The following is a 23,671-nucleotide window of genomic DNA, read 5'->3' on the forward strand; positions in this document are numbered from 1 at the left end:
CTGCCCCCCTTTTAGGGTTGAATCGCTTGCGAGGATTGCTGCTATGAAGGAACGGCGCTGCAAGGACATTGCGCAGTTCAACATTGAATATCGCGAGCTGGAACGCATCTACAACCATGAGACAAAGCTGAAGGCGTTTATGTACATCAAGCTGATAGACCGTTCAGAAATCGAGGAGGAAGCAAAAAAGAAAGAAGGTAGAGGTCAAAAATCCTGGGATGAGCAATGCCTTTATGATAATAATAATTGTGCGCCATCAAGCCAATTCTGATTTATGGTGACCCCTTTCAGGGTTTTCTCGATAGAGAGTAGGCAGACATGGTGCACCTTCCCCTTCTTCTTGGGGGGGGGGGATTCCTGGGACTATGCAGCTTGCCCAAGGCCTCATAGGCTGGCTCTTCTCCTAAGAGGCACAGGGCAGGGGTAGGGGAATTGAACTCCCAGCCTCTGGTTCCACAGCCAGGTACCTAAACCACTGAGCCATCCATCCAGCCAATGTCTTCATTAAAGCAGTAAAAAGTTGCAATCAGAAGGAGTTTTGGAGTTCTCCAGAACACTTCTTCAGGGAGAGATTATATAAAATTTGGAGCCAGGGAAAGAAAGGCAAAAGGCCCGAAAATTCTGGCCTGATGTAATGGCTGCTGCTCTTGAGACAAGCTTCTAGCAATGCAAGATGGAAATTTCAGATTAAATCTGGTGACCTGACACCCTTTTTTAATCCTGGGTTTTAAGTTTCCATCCTGCCTTGCTCGTAGTTTTCTGCCTCCAGAGACAACTGTATCTGGCCGATTTGGAATTTGGGGGCTGCCTCTACTCTCCTCCCACATTTTCTATCATCTGTGCCTGAAGTAGAGTTCACCAGAAGCTTTCAGTATCTCTCATTTGTAACTTTTTAGTGACCTTGCAAAGGTGTGGCTCAACCCCAAATTCTATTTCTACTCCTGGGCCTCTGGTGCTGCTTTTTAAGAACACTGGGATCAGCCCCCACCTTGTGACCCAAACTTGTACTCGTTGTCACCCCGACCCTGTAATTTCCCAGCTCTCAAGGCCAGTAAGCGGGCCAAGACCAAAGGAGAAAGCTTTGAGAGCTACGAGGTGGCCTACATGCGTCTGCTGAAGCTGACAGAAAATGGCAACATTGACGGGCTGGTGGAGGACTTCATCGAGAAGGAAGAGAAGAACTTTGCCTTCTTCAGCTACGTCACTGAACTCAACAATGACATGGAGCGGCTGCAGAAGAACATCGAGGATGTCCAGGTGACCGTCTTCCCTCCTTGCCTCTGTTCTTGCCCCTCCCATCTGCTGTTCTTATGCACACACACACACAAACACACACACACACACACACACACAAAGGCTCTGAACTCCCAAATCCTTATTTTTCTTTTTTAAAATAGCATCACATCAGCAAAACCAGGTAGAGAGACAATCTTGTTGTGTTGCTGCCACCATGCAACCAGCAAAGAAATTGCAAGGCAGCTGGGGTGTTTATTTATTTATTTATTGGAATGGTTGACTTCCTGCATCCTTATACTGTATCGAAAGGGGGAACTTAATCCGACTAGACTGTCGCTCCACGATAACTTAAAATTTACTTCCTCCGCTTCCCAATCTGCCGCAAAGCTTTAAGTATCTAGGACAGATGGCCCTGAAATCAACTGCCCTAGACTAGCTTTGACTGAATTATGACAAAACTGGTGATAAAGCCTCCAAGAGTTCTGCGGAACCTTAGAGGTGGAATTTGTTTATTCTTGCAAAGTTGGGAAATCTTTAGTTTTTCCGATGTTTTGGGTTTCAGATTCCCAAAAACTGCCTTCCATCCAGATGTGCCATCTTGAACACATACTTGGATGGGAGACTGTTGAAGAACTCCAGCCCTGTTGAAGCCCTGGAGAGTTGTGGCCCTCTGTTAGACTTGGCAGTGGTGGCCTACGTGACCCATCGTTCTGAGACTCCTTTTAAAGAAAGTTCCTATGCTTAGGGGCCACAGGTTGTGGATGATAGGCCCTCCTTTAGAAGTCTTAGACTACTCCCAGAATTCCATGCTATTCCTTATTAACCACGCCCAACCCTAATTAGCTTACAAGATTGAATGGGATCAGTTGTATTGATATCATACAAACAGCGGTGTCTCCTCTTTGTTCCCGAGCACCCTCAGGTGGGCATTTATGTTGAACCGTCTTCGCAATGCTAAGTTTGGCAAGCAAACTGTTGAGTCCTATTGACTTGTAGTTTTGTGCCCCTCTTTATTCTGCAGAATGAAATCACCCAACTGAAACTTGAACAGCAGAAGAGCACAGACACCATACACAGCCACATGAAGGAACTAGAGGTACAGCCCGTGGGGATGTGCAGATGAATAGAGACCCTTTTTATAGCTCCCTCTCCCACCTTTCTGGAAGGTATAATGCCTTTGCTGAGGCTTTGTTCTTGCAGAAAAAAAGGGTTAAGCTGGACCCTTAGAATGCAGCCCTCTATAGCTTATCTGAAATGAAAGTCAGTCCTCAGGTGGAACTAGGACCTGCACCTAACGTCTATAAATCACTTGGTTGGTGGCATAGTAGTGCTGGTGGTGATCCCAAGCTCTCTCTCCAGACGCTGACATACTGCGTCCGGGGAACTCTGAGCACATCTCCTTCCTCTCAACAGGAGAAACTGCAGAAAACGACAGAAGATGCCAATGCGTACGAGTACAAACTGAAGGAAAGCAGCAAAATCCTGGACCAGCTGAAATCCGCGGTGGACTTCCTGTTCAAGCAGACGGGCTGTGACGCCACCAAGATCAGAGAGCACCTGGGCGAGACCGGAGAAATCACGGATCAGAACCTGATGCAGTATTTCAGTGAGTGAGCTGGGCATGCGCTGGACAGGACCTGTTCACTTGTGGTGGAGGGGGGTCCCCTGTCAGTGAAAGGTGGCGTCTCTGATATCGTGACAGGTTGGGAGATGATGAATCTGTTCTGGGTTCAAATTCAGATTTCCCAGCATCTATTCAAGGCACTAACCCCCTTCAACAAAACAGTTCTTGTTTCCTTCAGATGTATCCAAAATCCAAATGAGTTCCTCCTCTTCCCTGCCTGGCAGGTATTGTTGAGAAGAAAAGCAACGACCTTCTGCTGATCGAATCTTTCTTACGCTACAAGGAGGTAGAGGGGGAGCTGGACACTGTCCCGATGCTGAATCCATTTTTGGGAGGCTCTGCCTTGCTGAAAAAGCTGGAACCCATTAAAATTGCTCCCCCAGCCATCAGCCTGGATCCTTTTGCGGACATTCTGGAGCCATGTAAGTATTTTGTTTTATATTTTTATCCTCCATATTCATATTATGTCTTCCCTGAGCTCAACATGGTGTATGTACCTCTCCCCCCCCCCACTGTATCCTCACAAGAGCCCTGTGAGGTTGGTCAGGTTGAGAGAGAGGGAGTCATTTTTTAAGGTCACCCTTTGTAGACATTTTTAGACTACACTTCCCAGAATTCTTTGGCTAGCATGGCTATTAGCTATGTTAGCTGGTGGATTAGGGGTTTTGCGGTCCAAAAAAAAAGAAAAAGAAAAGTAAAGCGCATTTCTCAAGACTTGAGGAAAAAGAAACAGAAGAAGACGACGAAGAAGCACAACACTGTGGTCCACGTGCAAAATCCAAACTCAGGTTTGTGTGACGCCTTTATCGGAGCTCTAAAATATCCTAAATAGGCCCTGAGGGTATTGTGAAGTTGAGTAGTCTTTAGTATATTCCAAGAAAATTCCTGATTTTCTGAGGGGGGGGGGCCTAACTGAATTGCCAACTTCTTTCTCAACAGTGGAGGGACCTTTAAACCATGAAAATCTCCGTGCCATGGTTCTGGAGAATTTGGAAAAAGAAAAATCCAGGAAGAGCTCCTTCGACAGAATCGATAACAGCTTCCGGGAGAAGAAGAAACCACTGACACCATAGATGTAGAGAGAAACGGGTGCAAGAGGGTGCTGGGTGTGAAGAACTGTGTTTTTTTTTTTAAAACGCTCACTTTGTTTAGAAATATGCTTTGTACAAAATCCAGAAAGGTTTCTCAAGATGGACTGTTTTATATACCTGTAGTGCTAAAGAAATTATAAATAAAGAAGGTTGTTTGAGCCTTCCGTTCCTACAGCCTGCCCTTACTTACTCTCCATTGAAAAGGATGTTCCCCAAATTCTTGGCAATGTTTTTATTCAGCTGTGAAAAGTTAATGTAATTTTTTGTGGAATACAACTCCCATAACACCCCCCAGTCACTTTGCTGGCTAGGAGATTCTTGGAGGTGTGGTTTGAAGGAATTATGTTTCCATTCTATAATTTGATTACAGCTTTTCCCAATTTGGAGATGTGTAGATACACTGGACTATAATGTGCATTGCCCTCCAAGAGTGATGGGAATTGTAGTCTCCTCCTCTGCATGGCACCAAGAAAGCTGTTCTACTGTCTTATTTGTGTTTTCCTATCTGCTGAGGAATGAGTGTCATCCATTTACATCTTTCGTGGCGTTTATTTGATGCATTTTAAGTGTATCTCTTGATCCAAATTCTTCTCTGACAGAGCTATTTCAGGATTTGGGTGCGAGTGCTCAGAGGTGGAGCCTTTCCTCTCTAACAACACATGAATGTAAGTATTCTCCACCTTGACCTTGATGTGCCTGGAATAAATATTGATTTCCCCTACTCACCCCTCTTTTTACTGCATGTCTTGCAAGGTCAGGACATTTCCTAAAAAACTGGAAAACTGAGGAGTGTGTCTTGGTGTCCTCCTATTTTTTTTTTCTGATGCCAATAACAAAGCGAGGGTCATGGTTCCAGAAGTGTTAGGAATGGCTCAGTGGAAGGGCAGTGTGTTCGTTGCATACAGAAGAATCACAAAATCCTCACAGTATTTAACTTATGGATGTATCGGAAGTTGTCTTTCTTCCACTTCTTTGCTGTTGGTTCCTCCAAAGAGAGAACCACTAGAGGGCAGCACTGTTCACCAGTTAGTTGCTAGGTTTCTGTATGAATCAGCTTGGATTGCAGCAGCAATCTGCCTTTTTTTTTTGTGGGGAGGAACCCCATTAGGAGTGATTATCCTGCTGATCTCATCCATGTGCAGAAGAATAGGGAACTACCAAAATTTTCTCCTCACCTGCAAGGCATATGCATGTATCAAGATGAGCTCTTGCATCTTAGAGCATTAATTCTTTTTTCTACAGATAGCATAAATATGTGGAAAAGTTAAAAAAAATATAGCTTATCCCTTGTTGCATGGACTTTTACAAAAGGGGAAAGCCTAGCATGGGGTGTTTGCCTCTTTTTGGCCAATCAGCCGTGTCTGCTGTGCTTGCCCTGTGTGTGCCTGCCTCCTTGCCTGTGTTTTGCTTCACCAACGGAAAAGACACTAGCTTTGCACACAGGATAGCTTGTGCAAATTGCAGAAATGTCAGAGGGAATGGGAAAGACAAAACAGTCTCACAGGGGTTAATGCCATGTCGAGGCAGATTTCCTCATTGAGAATGTATACGTTTGCAAGGATTCATCACATACCCAAACCACAGCCTAAGAAACTGGCGGCCAACTGAAGGATGGTACTATTTATATATGTAACTCTGGAACTTAAAAAAAAAACCCTTTGGAAAGAATAAATAGCTGCCTAGGAGCTGAATTCTAGAATTAGGATCATGATGAGTAGGCAACTTTCACCCCTTCTCCCATGGTGGTCCCTGCTCAAATTAGTGCTGCCCCTAAACTCTTGCCCGTTGCAACAGGAGGACATTTCTGACAGATAATCTGTGGGAATTTTCCTTTCAGGGCAAAGGGCAGACCTGTGAGATGATGGGCGTTGTAGTGGCCACTCGACTGAGGAAAGATGGCAAGCATCCTCGCTGGATAGCCCCCGTCCCACCACCCCTTTCAGAAACCTCCAAGGTCACCCACACCAGTGTTGCAACATGGAATAGTTTAGAATAAATGATAGCTTGATGATTTGGCAGCTCTGAAGCCTCTTTTCCTTGATTCCTGTTGGAGAGAAAGAAGCCAAAGCTGGCCTGTGCTGCATCAGAGCTCTGCTGGTTCTCTCGGGGGTGTGTGTGTGTGTAACCCATGTGGGGGTAAGTATAACAGTCCTCTCTGGATGCTTAGCTGTTACTAAGGCAAACCTTGCTGTGTCTCCCTCCCTGCAACTCTACAGCTACTTGGTCTGTTGTAGAGCTTCCCAGAATGGCCCCTCAGAATACGTTGGTCCCAGTTTTTACAGAGGTTGTGCCACCAAATGGTGAAAGGCATCCCTTTGTCATAGCACTGAATTTTCCTCCCTCCTTTATCTTGCATTTAACGTACTTTGTTTTGTAATCTTGGAGAAACCCTGTTGTGGAAGTGGGTGGGGGCAATACCAAATGTAAAGAATCCCCAGAATACCTCTTTCGACTCTAAGCTCTACTTAGAGGTAGGTCAGAAACAGGATGCTGAACTTGCAGCCAGAAGGTTGTGAGTGACTCCTGACAAGTTTATTTTGCTCTTCCTCCTCCACCCCAGTTTTTTTCATAATCAACTCTCATTCATAAAAGAGATACTTGAATTTTCTGAATATTTCATTTCCAATACAGTTTTACAAATAGCTTTCTCCAGATATGGCTGGATTTTCCCTCCAAAGAGGATGGGTGAGAGGATAGGTCAGCAAGAATATATGCGGACCATATGGGGAACACACCACACCTCCTGAACAGGAACAAACAAAAGTGACTGTACATAAAGGTATCCCATCCTTCTGTTCTGGCTCTTGCCGGGCAGTTCCTAACACCTTACTCTTAATCCTTTTCTTCTCCGTGTGTGATCACGTGGACGAGGTTCTTATAATCCAGGTTGCCGCTCACGTCTGGAGGGAAAGCAGCAAACATTTGGTCTACCTGCAGGGAGAAAAGATTATGAGGGGTAAAGTTTGCTTGCATTTTATCATGTTATATCCGCTGTTACTAGAGCTGCAGACTCTTACGGGCTCAATTGACTACATCATGCAGCATAAAACCTATAGCTCAAGGAAGACCGAACTTGAGATGTATTCAATCAGTGAAGAAAGTTTCAAAGATCTGAGCCGAGCTGCTAGTGGCAAGACCTTCTGAAGGTCCTCTACTTCATACAATTCCCCTAAGCTGGAAGGGATTCCATGGCACGTAGCAAGAGCAATGGCTGAGAACCCTAGCTATTGCTGTATTTTATTTTCCTTTCAAATTTGCCTACCTAATATTTTAGGATCAAGAGCAATTGTTATGTATGAAGATTTAAAGTAAATATAAACGTTCCTAATTTCCTATCTTTTTCTGTGTGTGTTTAATGTGTGTGTTTCCATGTAGGGAGATGAATAAAAGGACTAGAAGCGCAGGAAGATGTAAAGTGTAGAACTGTGGAATATGCAATGTTTCTCGGAGGGATATGCATATCCCAACGGGAGCAGTGTTTCTCAGCATGGTAGTTTAGTCACAGGAAATCAATACCTGTTGAATTCCTGCCTGCTGTACCAAAGACCGGAGCCCTGTCAATGACATGGACATGACAGACGCCTATTATCTAACTCCATGTTGTCCACTGTGGCAGCCAAGGTCTTTCTGAGCTCTCAGGTACCGTTCTTTCCTCTTCCTATCTGGGGATGTCAGGGTTCAACTCAGGTCACTGAGCCGAGACCTTTTGGGACTGAGTGCCCACAACCCCAGAATGACCTTTAGGGAATTTCTCTTACCTCCTCCTTTGAAAACCTCTCCCCTTGCGTCATGAGCATCTCTTTAATGCTGCCAAACAAAGCATAGGAAAGATGTTAACTTTTTGGGTTGGGGTTGGTGGCAGGATTTGGGGGTTAGAAGGATGAAAAGGATGGCGTGACAGCCAGCAGGGCTTGCCTTGGCTCTCCTATGAATTTCCTTGCATTCCTAATGGCCCAGGGTGGGATTCTGGAAGCACACTTACTAGTTCGCCTTGAGGCCTTTGCTCTCTGGATCAAAGACTTTGAACGCATTCAGAATGGTTTCCTCTGGATCGGCACCTGAAAGATACCGAGTGCACCTGGGAAGTCAACACTGTTCCTACAGAGTGTTCTGTTTTACCCCCATAGTTTGTGGTAGGGACATCACCTGGAAGCCACATAACCCTGCGAAGAGAAACCCAGTCTTGATTTGGTTGATGGTGTTGTTACAAGGCAAACCTTTTCATTGGTCACAGGTCTTCATCCCCGATACAAGGGCGTGGAAAGGTTCCTTATACCAGGGCAGGTGGCCTCTCCAGATAACCCATGACTGTTTGTTCCGCCTGACAGCATCTCTCCAGGAAAGAGGATACCAGCCACTGAATTTCCCAACAGTGATGTTCCCAGATCTTCACATGTTTAGAATGGCTTTTCCCATCACCAGGTACTGTATGTATATCCAGTCTTTTTTTAAAAAACAGGTTTCACTAGGATTAAACTTTTAAAATACTATCTAGGTGAGGACTACGTGTGTATGTTTGTAGCTTCAATTAGTCCCTTCCTGACACAGGCAAATTTTGATCTAACCCAGTGAAGAGATTCAAGCAAGTCGCACCCTCCGAAGATAGTCTCAGAGCTACCCATGTCGACTCTCAATTCACCCACACTTTAAGGAAGATGTTTGTAGCCTGTGATGGAGAAAATCATACCTGTTCCCTCCTCACCTTTAAGTTTCTCTCCAAACATGGTCAAGAACACAGTGAAATTAATTGGTCCGGGAGCCTCTTTGATCATGTCTTCCAGTTCTTCGTTCTTCACATTGAGGCGTCCTTGGAAAAAGAGGAAAACTCAACAAGGTAGGACTAAAGTATTAGAAGTCAAGAATCTATTTAAACGTTAAAATGTCTCCCATGTTAAGCCTGTAGAGAGAGTGTCCCCCTGTCATGCCAGCTGCAACACACAGCCATTTTGGGTGGCCCACAAAGGAGCTGAACGGGCTCCCCATCTTTGCTGCCTAGAACTGAATGTTTGAGGAGAGTGGATGCTTGATCAAGCCGCCATACAAAGTTGGTATACCCTGTTTCAGGCTTGGTGGTGACCCTCAGTTATCCTGACCAAGATGGTATCAAGCCCTTGGAACGTCCCAAGAGTGATGTTCCCAAATCTTAGCAAACTTGAGAAGGTTACTCCTTCTGCTCGAGTGGGTGTTTCTGTTCTGAATGGCATTCTCGCCGAGAATTTTTTTTTTGAATGATGACTCTGGGAATCTCTAATTCAGCAAGGACAGTGAGAGGGGTCCGGAGAAGCATCTTCAAAAATAGAACTTTTCATGTCCAGAGTGAGATCTGGTAGGGACTTTGGGTTTGGAAAGGAGAGTGAGGGATGAGAAGCATTCCAGTTGAATTATTCCAAGAAAGATCTCCCAGCTCCATCTACTAATATTTATATAGTTTCCAGGAGGGAGGAAGGAGCACCCCACCCCTTTTGCCTACCTAATGCAGCAAATGTGTCTCTGAGGTCTGCTTTGTCAATGAAGCCGTCGCGATTCTGATCCATTATGGTGAATGCCTAAAATAGGAAGGAGGAGGCCAAGTACAGTTAGGTTTTAGCAAATACTATGATCTCATACTAAACACAGGGTTTGATTTCCTGTCAGTCTTGGACGATTGTTTGTTTGTGGTTAAGAATCAACTTTCTAGTCCTTATTGATGAAATTCCCCATGAATCTTCAGGAAACGAGGAGTAGGTTGACCAAGATTTATTTTTATGAGGCCCATAGATTTCTGTTGTTTGGGCTCCTGAGACTATGAAATATATTTCCCTCCAACAGCCTTTTAATGCTCTTTTCATAGAATCATAAAGTTGAAAAGGCAACTTGCTGATCATCTCATCAATCCACCTGCTGATATAGCAAATCTACTGTGGGCTATCTGTGCTCGTTGGCCATCTGGCTTGTGTTTCAAAATTTGTCAGAAAGCATGTCCAAGTTTTTCCTTCATTTGCCCATCTGATGCACCATAGGAGAAAATGTATTTCAGCACAGAGTGTCTACTGCTTGGAGAGAGAGATTGAGAGAGAGACAGAGACAGACAGACAGACACACACAGAGCACATTGCAGGCTGAAGTTGGCAGGATTTGTGGCGTTCCAGCATTTAAGCTCTGGGATTGTGAACAGGTTCCAGGACTAAGACTCAGCTTAAGGTTAAGCCTTAGTGAAGCCCCTTTTTAATTGGTTTCTGGAACCTTAATATCTGACAATGTGGGACGGCCTGAGACTTGGTATGTGCTGATGCCTTCAGAAAAGGGGTTAGCCCAGAATCTGCTCTGTATAGGAGGCTGCTCTTGAGGTCACTTTCAAATAGTATGTCTGCTCTATGGACTATGATGATGCACATGGAGCTGAGGCTGGCACCTGTTCAAAGCTCAAGCTGCTGGGCATTATAGCACTTTCTAAAAAAGAATTTACAAAGATTCTAGGTGCAATCCTCCAGTGGTCAATCTGCCTCCGATTCCTCAAGCCGTGGTTGGAAATAACACACCACAAATCACAGTGTTACTCATAACAGTGTGATCTGTTTCATGTCATATTGAGAATTAATGGTAGCATAACATTATATTTTTAAAATAGGTAATGATTTTAACACAATATTTATTGGTGGCTGCTAAAACATTGATTTTGAAGGGTTCATTCTGGGAGATTTTTTTTTTAGCCCTTTTGATTTTTGGAAATTTCTAGAGAATAATTGAAGAAGGAACACATAAGTATGGTAACAGCAAGTAAGTAAAACATTGATAAGCTTCCTTAGGGGGGAAAATATTGAATAGCATGTCACTTTTAAAAAATTATGACCTCCCATGCTGTCGTCTGGGGCTTGGTTCACATACCTCTTTGAATTCCTGGATCTGTGCCTGTTCAAACATAGAGAAGACATTGGAGTTGGCTCCTTCTGCTCTCTTCTTAGCTTTCTTGGGTGCCTGTGGGGGATTCAGAGATGATTTTATCATATCTCATCCTTTACTCCAACTTACAAAGCTCCGGGTGAGTGGTCCACTCGTTGGGGGATTCTGGGAGTTGTAGTCCAAAAACCTCGTATTTCCAGTTTCTGGGTTCTTCCCGAGATGGATGGCTCTCCTTAAGTAAGTTTACTCAACTAGCGAAGACATACTTGCGGTCCTTACCGCATCCCCTTACCGAGCTCCTCCTGATTCTTTTACTCACCATTTCTAAGACCCAGAGAGGTACGTTCCACTCCCAACAATCTAGCTGAAATCTCTCGGCTGGTGCCCCTTGAGTTTGGGCTGCTGAGACAATAAATACAGCCCATCCTAGATTAAAAATAAACCCATGCCCACTTTTGGCTGTAATAGGTGAGTGATTCCTCCTGCTCCTCCCCCTCCCCCTTTCCGTCTCCTTTCTCCCATCTTAAATAACAGCCTTTCATTGTCATGCAGTGACATGTGAGACGACAGGGGCTGAGAAGGTTAGCGGCATACCAGCCGCCCCAACCAGAACGGCTTCCCCATCTAAGATCTCAACGCAAGTTCTGCTCAGGGGGCCCGAGAAGAGCTAGTCCTGTGTCAGTTTCTCTTGAACGCATGCACTTAGGCCGAGAGAATGGAAAGGTACTTCTTGGAAGTAATTGGTTCATGCCACTCAGCGTTTGAAAGGTTGAACTCTTTCTGTTACTTGTTGCAGTGTCACAGAAGTCACTTGGTACATTTTGCGTATTCATTTTCTGCTGCTTTTTGTGCGTAGAAACACTTTCTCAACAAGACGTGGTGGGTCAGAGGAAAGCTTGGAAACAAAAGTTTCCTTCTGAAGTGCCTTTAAAATGCCACCAAGTGCCTTTTAAAAGTAATTTGAAGGGGTTGCTCCCTACAGCCATAAAGTAACTTCAGTCCTGCTCGTTATATTTTGAAATATAACCACTTCATACTTCCATTACCCCCCCCAATAGTTTTAAAGAACTACCCGTATTTTTTGCTCCATAAGACGCACCTTTCCATAAGAGGCACCAATTTTTTAGGAGAAGAAAACAGGAAAATATAATCTGTTTTCTTCGCTCCATAAGACACACAGACTTTCCACCCCCCTGTTTTGTGGGGGGAAAGTGCGTCTTATGGTGCAAAAAATACGATATGTTACTAGTAACTTGGTACTTGCAAATGTTGCTTGAGAGCAGCAGGCATGGTAGAGGTGGAACTGGTTACAAAGGGAGGTGTCGTATTAGGTACGTATTCCCTTAGCGTAAACAATTCATGCGTGAAGTGACACGGAACTTAGTCTGGACTGCACCGTTTCACAACGGATTGTGCAATGGAAACCACAAGCCTCAAAACACTTGTTGCTCAAAGGGACAGGACCTCTCAAGAAGCAAAACTCCTTCTTCCATGTTCCTTTCATGTGGTACCCCTTGTGCAACTCCGTCCTTGATATGGCCTTCCATGGTTTCATCAAAGAGAGCAGTTCCAATTAAGCTCCATTTCGAGCTACAGGAGGTGGTATAAGCTCATGCCAGCCCCGCTTCTAGCAATGTGTTAAACATATCCTCTCCTTTGACTCAGACACTGAGGGATGCAAGACAGCAATCCGGTAAGAACGGAACCTCTCTAGTCAGAGGCAGTCTACCTCAGTTTAGAAGAGGGTGAAAAGAAACCAATAAGAGATGGTGAATTTCAAGATTCAAGTCATGGGGAGCTCTCCACAGCCATCTTGTTGGCCATTCTTGCGGGCGGAATGCTGGAAGAAAGAAGCTCTCAGCTGACCCAGGACAAAAAACCTTTCTGGGCTTTGTGTTTTATATTTTTAGCTTGCACACTCCGTCCCTGTGCATCTTCCTCCCCTCCCTGTCAGGCTCGGAGCGTAAAGAGATTCAGGCAGGGGGTGGGAAGGAAGGTGACACCCATGTCTGGAACAATGCTCTCTCGATCTTCGCCCTTGGTTGCAGCTGTCTTCACTGCACATGATGAAAATGACCGAAGGTACCAACAGCTGCTGCTTTTGGATGAGTCTGCTGGGCCCCCCCGCCCCCTCCTCCCTGCTTCTTTCCTAGGAACATGGGAGCATTAAGGCTGGGTTCTGCGTATCAGCCATGCCGCCGAGACCCAGTGATTCCCTGTAAAGGCCCATCTCTCTTCCGTATTCTCATTATCTGGAAGTGGAGCACCTGACAGGGCTATGCGCTGGATGCTCAGCTTGCAGTCGGTGCGTCTGATTAAATGATGAGCTGATGCGAACCAGCAGCTGTGGAGGCTTGTTCTAAGCAGGCCCATAATTAGGCATGCTAACAATGGGGTTCATTTTCTTTCAAAGGGCACTGGGGTGGTGGTGGTTTCTGAGTAGGGTGCAATCTCACTTAAATCTTGAATCTTGTGCCTCTCTATTGAACCAGGCCTGCTGGGTCTCTGAGGGTGTCAGGATGTTCAGCCACTCACAGCCCCTAACTTTAAAAACAGTTAGGAACCTCTGGAACTGGAGGTTGGGATATTGTGTTGCTGTCTAGGGCTATTATGTTCCTGCGGGGGGGGGGGGCTCCATGCCAGTGATAGTTAGATAAAAGATAAAGTTTCCCCTTGACAATTTGTCCAGTTGTGTCTGACTCTAGGGGGCGGTGCTCATCTCCATTTCCAACCCATAGAGATAGCTTTTTGTCTGAAGACAATCTTCCATGGTCACGTGGCCAGCGCGACTAGACACAGAATGCCATTACCTTCCCACTGTGGTGGTACCTATTTATCTACTTGCATTTTGCATGCTTTCGAACTGCTAGGTTGGCGGGAGCTGGGACAAGCAACGGAAGTTCACTCTGTCTCATGGATTTAATCTTATGACTGCAGGTCTTCTGACCTTGCAGCACAGAGGCTTCTGCGGTTTAACCCACACCGCCGCCACCAGTGATAGTTAAGGCCATGACAAAAATCTAGGAGAGCCACCTTTCTCTCTGTCCCCCTTTAATTCCCCCAATAGCCCATCTTTCTGCCTCTCTCTTTCTGACACCTGTTTTTTTCCTTGACACCTCCTCTTCTCTCTCTTTTTCTTTCTGTGTCTTTCAAGCAGCTCCTTTCTTTGTAGTTTTCTCTGTCGCTTCCCTGTTCTGTCTTCCCCTGCCACATGCACTGAAATGAGAGAAAAAAGCTCAAAGACGATAATCATGTGAGGGACAGTTTAATCAAACATCATTCCCAATATGATCTTTCACGTCCTGACAGTGACTTCTCATGCAGATCTCTGTTCTCCTGGATATCTCCATGGGCTGGATGCTAATTTGCAGAGGTGTTTAAAGGCCCAGCAAACTGTGTCAGATATCCTGGAATATAACTTGATTTCAGCTGAAACCGGGATGGAAAGAGCTCTTCAGAGTGGATCAGAGTGAGGAAGAAACCCCACTACAGGTGAAACAGCGGTGCCTCAGCCCATTGCTAGACCCAGAGAGAGCCAGGAAGTAAAGTGGGTGAATTTAATTAGTTGGGGGGGGGGAGCAATTCTCCAAATTCCCCCACAAGCAGGGCTAATAAGTAACCCAATGGCTTTGAGTTGGTTTATGTATTTTTCTACAAATGTTTATCGATCAGAAGATTTCAAAGTGCTGTACAACAACAACAGAACAAATAAATTGTATAAAATCACTCTATGGGGTTAAATATACAATATTTACATTATCTATCAAATGCACACTCGGCTGAACTGATGGCTTATGAAAATGGAGAAGTCTTCAATGTGCACCTATAAAGAAAGAGCCCCAAATGGGTGCATTCTGGAAAAGAGATGAAGCCATTACTACTTCGGGAACATTCAGAGGGAGTTCCTATGTCACAGACAGTGTCACCTTCCCAGAAGGAGAAACAAGAGAGGGCAGGAACAAAAGAGAGGGAGAATATGCCAGTTATTCCAGAGAGGAAAGCCAAGGCATTTAAAAAGGGATTTAAATAGATGGGAGGCCAGGCATGCAAGACAAAGAGAGAGGGAGGGTGGGAGGGTGGGAGGATAAGAATAAACTCCGGGAAGGCCTGTTCATACCAAATGGTGCAGTTGGTTGAACAGCTTCAGCTTGTTGTGTGGATGGAACAGATTTCAAGTGGTGAGCTGGGAAACATGGTGGCGGTGAGTCCCTCTGTCTCTCTTGGTCTGACAGGACGATCATCGAGACTTCTCTTAAAGACGCCTGTCCCACCACCTGATCTTGGGATGTCGCATGTAAGATGAATAAATATAATGTGATGCTAAAGTCATCCATCATGGATCAGCTGTAAGCTGATGCTTTGGGACTGTGAGCAATATCCTGCAATGGTTCACTTGTGGAAGGCTTCAGTGAGTCACCAAATTTAAGAGTAAAAACATGCTATCTATGGTAAGCATGACCTTAGAAGCAAAAGTCCCTTAAGAGGCTGCGTTTGTTTGTTCACCAGCACCACAAAGAGTTCTGGGTAATGCAAGTCGCAACTTAACCTGCTTCTGTTTCATGATTGGTCACCAGGAGACGAGCAGGGGTTTCATTTGCAAGTTGATTGCTCAGGCATGGGAGTTTTAGAGGAGTAGGTCTCCGGATGGGAAAAGGTTTATAGCCGCCCAGAGTGGTAGAATATACCAGATGGGCGAGATATAAATCAAACAAATAAAATAAATAAAATTTATCATCTCTTAAGATCATTTTGTGTCTCTTAAGGTTGTTTTTGTCTAGTTTTGCCCTCATTCATCTTAAAAATAACACTCTAAGCAACATCCACCACTGGCAATTTTGGCGCCTTCCCCTCCATAATATCAGTCCGTTACAAAACTGATGGTATAGCTTCAGCCTTCTTACCCCTTCAAAGCTCATCCTCCTAAGGCGGCCAAATGTCCGCCTTTATGGGAGACGATCCTTTCTGTTCAGTGCACATCTGGATTAAAAATACTGACCTAAAAGCAGTTGTTTGTTTGTTCCAGCCTGAGTAGAACCACTGAATTAATGGCATCTACCTAGAAGTTGATTGAACCAGTGTTCTTTTATTCAGGAAGGTGAGCAGATACAGGATCCGGAGGCTTTGCCTGTGCACAGCAGGAGCTGGACAGCAAAAAGAAATGATCTGATCTCCATATCCTCCCATGGTAAGAGCATGCCATTTTTTTTTGTTTAAACTGATAGCAGACATAGAAGGGGAAGTTGTGGTTCTTGTAATTCTGCCGCCTTATGTCATATTTATTTATTTTAGAGCCGGATGATGTTTTGTTTATGACAAGAAGTTTTGAGAGATTTGTTGCTCCATTGTGTATAGCATGACTCCTGTGAGGATGCTTGGTCTGGTCTTTTTGCAGCATTTTTATTTTTAATTGCATCAGTTACTATTTTAGGGAAGGGTGTCTCACAAAACGAATTACTGCCATGTTTGAAATGGCCTAGGCTGTGTCTCTTACAAGTGGCTTTGGCTTTTTTCTTCTCTCTCTTCCTTTTCTTCCTTTTTCTTTATGCGTTGTCTTTTGTGAATCTAAGGTTACAGCTTGTCTTTTCTCCAACATGAGATCATAACTGTCTGAAAAGCGAGAGAAACTCTCCCCCACTTTTTTTTAACTGTTACTCAGCTTTTTTGCAAATGACTGAAAGATACTGTGAGAAATATGGCATTATGAAATACATTTCCTTGATTTTGATGACAAGATTCTCTCACGTCATCCTGATAGACTTGATCCCTAGGATCATTGCATCAAGAAATTGCTTCTGTCCCCTGTTACAGTGATAATTAGGATGGTATCAACAATATTCACCCATGTAATTTTGAGATAGGACGCAAATAACATTAAACATCTAAAGCAGTGGTTCCCAACCTTGGGTCACCCAAGTGTTCTTGGACTGCAGTTCCCAGAAGCCTTCACCATGAACTCTGCTAGCTGGGGTTTCTGGGAATTGCAGTCGAAAGGGTTACCCAAGGTGGGGAACCATCGATGTACAGCAGTAAAGCGACCTGTCGGACTGCCATCTGTTAAATTTCTTACTACGTCTTCTGAAGCTCTGCTCTCAGTCTTCCCATGGTTGGATGAAGCAGATCAGGTTTTACTTCTGTCCTCATTTCAGGTGTCCACATATCAGTATCAGAAGGGCTGGCTGGGGAGCCCGGGAACAGAAAAAAAAAAAAAGGAATGAATTTTTCGGTTGTGATACCAACACTGTGGGACCTTTAGTCCCCTGGGAGACCCACTAAACCCTGACACCAAATGCTTTGGGAAGGACAGTGAAGGCCTTCTATTTATTTATTTAAAATATTTTTATCCCACCTTTCTCCTTAAAATAGTGCTGCTTGTTTCCATTGGTTTGTCCATTGCTTTGCCTTCTTCCATTTTGCTGATTTTACCTGGGATTCAAAAGGAGTCACGTTTTATTTTGAAGGACACAATATGGACCTAGATGTCAATATAGAAAATGTGTTGCTCTGTGCCAGGCTAAACATCCCCTAAGAGGCATGTATGATGATAGAGGAGTTGTTTACCATTGCCGCATAAACCCCAGTAAGTTCATGCGGCCAAATTGAAGATTTGAATCCAGAGTTTTAATTTGACCCTCTGTCTCCTTCACCACACCGGTTCTCAGATGGAGATTTATACATAGACATCCATGATCATACATGATAGAGGCTCTATATTATTTTTGTATAGGTTGAGGTCACAGGAGGCCCTTGCTAATCAAGAGATACCGGTTAATTCTATGACACAAGGAAAGAAAGGTGAGCAGGGCATATTTCCTGGGCTTCCATCTTTTAAAAAAAAGGAAAATAAGCTTTGATTGCCCTCTTGTGGTGAAATATAGCATATCATCAATGGAAGAACATCAAAAGTTCCAGAAAAGGTTAGTAACCCCGATCCTATCGAATTTCATGTGACTTATTTTTTAATTTATATCATTTACTTGTTCGTTATAGTTTTAGCTGTTCTCAATCTGGGGTTCTCTAAGCAGCAGATAATTAAAACAATGCAAAATATAGATCTAATAGTATGCCAATCAAATAACAGGCATGCATAAACAAACAAACAAAAGAGAGGCACAAAACAAAATCCACAGTACTAAAACCACCGTTCTATTAGCAAAACTGGTCCAAATGAGAGTGTTTTAAACTCTTGTTGGCCAAAAGCTAAAGACACTGGAAGAGTGCACATTCCTCTGTATTTCTACAATTTCATGTCCCCAAATTTCTCTCTCATTCTTTCTTTCTTTGACTACATTTTTAAGGTCCCAAGATTATATCGAGGAGAGACCTTACAAATAATCCATCATTAGAAGAGGGAATTCCTTAACTTCTGAAAGCATCTGAGTGCTCACCAGGAAGCTTTTCTCACCTCATGTAATCTGCAAATTATCTTGCTCCCTTTTATTATTGGTTTTCAGGATTTAAGCATGGGATTCCATTTGAGATTTGATTGCCTAAACACAAAAGATCCCCAAATTATGTCTCTCTGACAGTGATGGGTTATCTCTGACATATTTTCTGCCCAAGTCAAGGATCATCCCGTCTAGAAAAAGAGCTGAGGGTGGGAGTATTCAAGTTTACTATATTTCCGCAACACAGCCATGGACCATGCTGTCTGGGGACAATGAGGATTATAGTCCAGCAGATCTGGAGAACCTTAGCTTGTGGAAGGCTGTTATGCCCATACGATACTGTAGAAATACTGCCGAGGTCCCAGAACCATAGCTACCGAAATCAGGAGCTATTCTTAGTCCTAGGTTATTGCTTCCCTATCGGCAGATGGGGCCTCTAAGAAAGCAAGCTGTATAATTAGAGCAACAGGATATACTAGAAATAGCCTGAGACATCTCAAATGCATTCATGCCACCTCCATTCACTGCTTTTTAGCTTCTAGCTGATTGCTTTTTTGCTTTTGGCAAAAATTCCTTAGGAGATGGAGAAAAAGAGGCCAGCAAAACCTAGCCTCAGTTTTTCCATTCTGTAAAATGGAACTAGCCTCTGTCTGTGTCGTTTTCTCTCCCCCTTTCCCCAGCACACATACAACAACACAGCACACGCCTTGGATGATTTTGCTGGACTGGGGTGGGATTCTCCATGAGCATCCAGGATGCTTAGGCCGAGCATTTTAAAATTTTTTTAAGATATCTCCACTCAGCAGCCACATACTTTTGATATCATTTCCCATTTATGTCTGTTTCAGCCCACTAGAAACCTGCAATAACCACACACAAAAACTACCAAAAAGAAAATGCCAGCCACAATTAAAATGGCAATATTATCTCATTAAGGAGCAGACGTGAAAAAGAAAGCACATTTCTGCTTTCAGCTTTCTGTCTGCCATCCTGAGCTACTTCTGTGTGCCTTCCAATGCTTTTGACAACCTCAGTCTCAATGGTGAAACACAAGATACACAACCAAGGAAATGTACCAAACAGACTGCTTGTGCAGGATGTCCCAATGCCTTGTGGGTTTCCTAGCCCTGTTTTGGGAGACACATGGTTTGGGCAGGAGTGGGGTAACTAAACGATGTGCCTCCTTTCCTGGTCATCAGGGGGAAAAATCGTAAATAAAGAGGAGTAAAGATAGCTCTGAAACCTTCCGTTTTAATCAAGCATGGTGGCTTTGCTCCCTCTCTTCCCTCCAAAGTTCAGAGAAATTAATTGGCCCTGGGTGCAATTACCTTAATTTCCAGCATTAGGTAAAAATCTATAAATGTCAGGAAGTTACACGCAGCTGCTTAATGTGAGTTGTCATACAAGCCACCGCCAGATCCCTTCGGCCTTTCGGTTGAACCTGAGGAGTTTAGCTGAATGCCAAAGACAGCAGAGCAGGGAAATCAAGGAGAAAAAGGACTCAACTTCCCCACACAGAAGCACCCCAGAACAGCCAAACTAAGACGATATCCAAGTGCGAGGGGGGGAAAAACACCCTCATTTTAACTCCATCACAACATATGTGGCTGCAGTCTTGTTTTTAAAGTTGCCACCTCTGAAATCTTCAAGGAATTACTGGATTTTATTTTCTGCAGTGAGATGTTTTGATCAGTTTTCTCATCTATCAATCTATCAATTTATCGATCGGTTGATCCATCCATCTGCCCTTCCATTGATCCATCAGTCCATTCATTGATCCATCCACCTGCCCATCCATTGATCCATGCATCCATCGATCCATCCATCTGCCCATCCATTGATCCATCAATCCATCTATTGATCCATGCATCCGTCCATCCATCAATCTATCTACCCATCTGTCCATCTATCAGTCGATCTATGCATTGATCCAGCATGTTGATTATTTTGATTGCACTTTTCTGCTGCATGACCGGATGGCTGTGAGACATTATATTAGGACAGGATGGCTTTGATGCCGCGACCATATGATTGCATATGGAAAGCCGAGAAGAAAAGATACCCAAACATCCAAATGCATAACTGGCAGGTCTCTGCCTGCAGATGGCGAGGGATAATGTCTGGGTAATTTGGACAGCTAGGCATCTGCTCTGTTGCTCATTTCTTGGTTGTCAGATGTAATCCAAAGAATCTTGAGTGTGGCAGCAGGCAAGGGAACTGGGGGGGGGGCATTTTCCAGGAAGTTGAGAAATGGGCGGATGGGATGGAAGGAAGGAACATTTCAACCCCCCCCCCCCATTTTTTTTTGGTGCTGTGCTTGTGAGCCATAAATGACCTCTAGTCTGTGACGGGAAAAGGAAAGGATTCAGGGACTCCAGAGTCTTTGTTCAGGCTTCATTCAGCACCTTGCAGTTACAGAAAGGTGCACCAAGGGCAATAAATCCTGGGCTGGATTTTTGATCTTAGTTGCTGAGATTCTGCTGTGTACCAGCAAGGCCTCTGCGGATGGCCTTAGGTGATGCTGGATGACATCCAGGCCCAGACGGCCTCTCTTTTCCCTGGAGAGCTGTAGTGCTTGGGTAAATGGACAGATCATCATCTTTGGTGAAAGGCAGCTTCCAGAGTAGAGTGCTTCACCACTTCATGCAGCCGTGTCGTTTTAGCAGAGCCGGGTTGACCCTGCTGGGGCCTTATAGCGTGCTTTTTTAGGAGGAGACGGGAGAGATTACTGATGAGATCTCCACAGCTTTAACTGTTTAGCATTGGAATCCTGCAGGAATTCTGGTTTCCCTTCGATTGGACCCCCCCCCCAATGCTGTAGCTTTCTTTCAGGTTTGGGGAGTTTTTAGACCCTGTTGTGCTTTTTGCTTTGTGTTTCATGTGGGTAAATTAACATGCAATCCAGCAAGTTAATTAACCTTGCTGGTTTTCCAGTCGGTGGCTCCACAGTGGAGTTCCCACTCTAGTGACACAGAAGAATAAATCACATTCTCTCTCTCATTATGATTATTATTATTATTGCAAAGAGAATAATGTTATCAGCCCCCCCCCCAGAAAGAGTGAGCCCCCTCCCTTTTCCTCTCGCACCAAATTGAAAAAAAACTGTAGGATTTTTTTTTTAGAAAAAGAATGTGGGTTAATCAAATCTTTTCTTCCTTCCTATTTTTATCAAAGGAGAGAGAGGGGCTGGCCTATTAATTAGGAAAGCTTTTTTCATGTAAAACATGGAGTCCTTTGCAGATAAGGCATAGAAGATACTTGGATTCCTGCTGTTACAGCCGTTTTTCCATTGTTGCGGGGGAGGGGGGGCATGCATCTCCTGCAGGCCTCCATGGGGGGGGGGTTCCCTGCTTCAATTTGACTGTCAAGGACTCTGCTCCCCCCTTTTTTTGGGGGGGAGAAGTTGACCGGATGGCCCAAATAAACCTCAGTTGAGAAGAAAAAAATATTGCACCTTGGTTGGCTACATACTAATAAGTGCAAATTAGGTTTTGTTTGTTTTTAAGGGATAGAGGTTTCTGCCTCCAGGAAGTATACTATAATTTCGGTATCTGTCATCAGAAAGCTAATGAACGAAGGCCACAAAATCTTAGCTGTTCTGAATCCTCTTTTTTTGCCATGCCCCAGATGCTGGCTGAGAGATTTGGGGAAAGACAGCCACACGTTTCCAAACTTGGTAGATCGATTGAATGATCACCGTTTTTTCATATGAATCCTTGGAATCCAGTTCCTGCAAGTTCCTTTCTTGTAGGACTGCCAGCATTTTGAAACTACAGTTCCCAGCATTCTTCAGGGGGGAAGATCCAGGGAACAGTAACAATAGAACCTGTCCTTGTCTTTATACCTCTAGTAACGATTTGCTTGAACATATTGAAAATTGGTGCTATTAAAGGGCCAGGTGACAGAAGAAGTTCCAAATCACATACAGGCCGTGGCTCTTCAGAGCTCACAAAAGAGAGATGTTTTGGATTTTGACTCCTTAAACTTGGCTGCACTGGCTAGGGGGATTCTGGGGTTTGTAGTCCTTCCAGAACAACTTCTTTCTGTCCTTTTGCTTTGCACACGTGGGAGAGAAAGAGAGGGAGAGAAAGAGTGAAAGTGGATATATTGGGGGCTGAAACCATTATAATTTGCCACCTTGTTCTAATCTCTTCCCCCACCACTTACCCCAACCTAATGCAGCAGAAAGGCAGTTTTTCAAAGCTTTCCTTTCTCATTATTTAGAACAGCCACCAAGGTGATCCCAGCTCATCAGGGATCACAGCAAATAGTTACCCTAGCCAATCGGTAACCAGCTGTGCGCTGGTATTATTGAGAGCAAATTAAGCCCCTGCAGCCCTCGTTCTCAAGCACTGGCTACTTTGCTGCCTCTCTTCCCTGGAACATCTTCTCAGATGAGTGGAATGAAGAAACCTTTTCTCGTGACTACCGAAAGTATTGCAGACTGTGTAGCCTTTCAAGCCGGTTGGAGCAGAATAGTATTGCAAGACATAAAAAGAGTGCTCTGGGTTCAGGGAAAAGATTTTTGTGGTCTAGGCTCCTGTGCAGAGCTTCAGAATATTCTTTTTGGACTACAGTTCCCAGAATCCACAGCTAGCACAGCCATGCTGGCTGGGGGTTTCTGGGAGCAGTAGTCCAGAAGTCACTTCTACAAGCTGATGGTTGTCATGTATACCCTCTGTTGGAAAACCATTCTGTTAGTCCTGGGTAATGTATTCATATTAGGCGGATGAATGCATTAGACTAAGGCTGAGCCACATGTGTGTACGTGTGTGTGTGTGTGTGTGTGCGCGTGCGCGCATGTGCATAGAAAATGGATACGTTCCCATTCTGACCAAATATAAATTCCCTTTGACCAATCCAATTTCCTAGAAAATCAATGCATTTTAACATGAGCTAATATTTATGAAATTGAATTTTGCAAGGAAACGAATGCAGTCAGTCCTATTCTACTTTATGCATTTTTATTAAACTAATGCATTTTAAATTTAACTGTCATATATTAACGACAACAGGCCATGGGTACTTACCGTGTGAAATAATATATGTTTGCAGAAATCAATAGCTGGCCAAATGTCTGGATTTGTGCTGAGCCAGGCTCAGACAGATATGACAAATTCACGTAGGTACTTAATTTGCTTTTATGTACATTAGCCGGTAGGTTTGTTTACCGGTAATGATTATTCTGTTGTTGTTATTGTTTTTTAAGTTATTAAAACATCCAGCGGGTGGACTCTTATATGGCAGAGTGTATTGAAGTAGATTTCATAGCTGGATATGCATGAATTCTCATCAACAGAATGATGGCTGCTTTTGTTCCCAGTCTGAATTAAATGATCATTTGGAACGCATTCTGTTGATATTGGGTTTTGGTTAACAAATAAATTAAACTAGAGAAGATAAATATTATCTTTCTGAATCTCAAGAAAACCTTCCTGTTTTTAGATCCTTTCAGG

General features: G+C 44.0%; 3 protein-coding genes across 14 annotated transcripts in view; 2 read left to right on the forward strand and 1 right to left on the reverse strand.

The window, feature by feature from the left end:
• CCDC63 (coiled-coil domain containing 63) overlaps nucleotides 1-4,125 on the forward strand; it is a 33,313-nt gene extending 29,188 nt beyond the window's left edge. For all 7 annotated transcript variants that reach the window (XM_078381817.1, XM_078381818.1, XM_072983359.2 and 4 more), the window contains 6 exons: nucleotides 16-197; nucleotides 1,040-1,257; nucleotides 2,258-2,332; nucleotides 2,650-2,842; nucleotides 3,085-3,282; nucleotides 3,800-4,125. In XM_078381817.1, the coding sequence (XP_078237943.1) occupies nucleotides 16-197; nucleotides 1,040-1,257; nucleotides 2,258-2,332; nucleotides 2,650-2,842; nucleotides 3,085-3,282; nucleotides 3,800-3,933 (1,000 nt within the window). In that variant the 3' untranslated portion in view covers nucleotides 3,934-4,125. The remainder of the gene's footprint in view (nucleotides 1-15; nucleotides 198-1,039; nucleotides 1,258-2,257; nucleotides 2,333-2,649; nucleotides 2,843-3,084; nucleotides 3,283-3,799) is intronic.
• Nucleotides 4,126-6,549: 2,424 nt separating this feature from the next.
• MYL2 (myosin light chain 2) lies at nucleotides 6,550-11,859 on the reverse strand. Its single transcript, XM_020802721.3, has 7 exons — nucleotides 11,150-11,859; nucleotides 10,816-10,905; nucleotides 9,422-9,497; nucleotides 8,654-8,758; nucleotides 7,934-8,009; nucleotides 7,710-7,758; nucleotides 6,550-6,882 (listed from the first exon to the last, which is right to left on the reverse strand). Exons 1-7 carry the CDS (start codon nucleotides 11,150-11,152, stop codon nucleotides 6,784-6,786), a joined length of 498 nt encoding a protein of 165 aa, XP_020658380.1. The 5' UTR covers nucleotides 11,153-11,859; the 3' UTR covers nucleotides 6,550-6,783.
• CUX2 (cut like homeobox 2) overlaps nucleotides 8,648-23,671 on the forward strand; it is a 132,090-nt gene continuing 117,066 nt past the window's right edge. The window contains exons 1-3 of one of the 6 annotated variants that reach the window (XM_078381810.1): nucleotides 8,648-8,785; nucleotides 15,922-16,015; nucleotides 17,555-17,622. Coding sequence is in view for 3 of the 6 variants with exons in the window: in XM_078381808.1 (XP_078237934.1) it covers nucleotides 16,013-16,015 (3 nt within the window). In the remaining 3 variants the exon portion in view is untranslated. Of the gene's footprint in view, nucleotides 8,786-14,159; nucleotides 14,323-15,301; nucleotides 16,016-17,554; nucleotides 17,623-17,728; nucleotides 17,745-23,671 lie in introns of those variants that run through there. The other 5 variants (XM_078381809.1, XM_078381808.1, XM_078381807.1 and 2 more) reach the window with 5 other exon arrangements.

This window comes from Pogona vitticeps, chromosome 14 (assembly GCF_051106095.1).
Source record: "Pogona vitticeps strain Pit_001003342236 chromosome 14, PviZW2.1, whole genome shotgun sequence".
Taxonomy (NCBI): Eukaryota; Metazoa; Chordata; class Lepidosauria; order Squamata; family Agamidae; genus Pogona; species Pogona vitticeps.

Excerpts from the sequence above, each read along its gene's own strand:
- MYL2 (XM_020802721.3), bottom strand. Across the intron at positions 9,498-10,815 it reads AGATCCAGGAATTCAAAGAG|GCATTCACCATAATGGATCA; the intron begins GTATGTGAACCA and ends TTCCTATTTTAG. Across the intron at positions 7,759-7,933 it reads AAAGGCCTCAAGGCGAACTA|CATTAAAGAGATGCTCATGA; the intron begins GTAAGTGTGCTT and ends TTTGTTTGGCAG.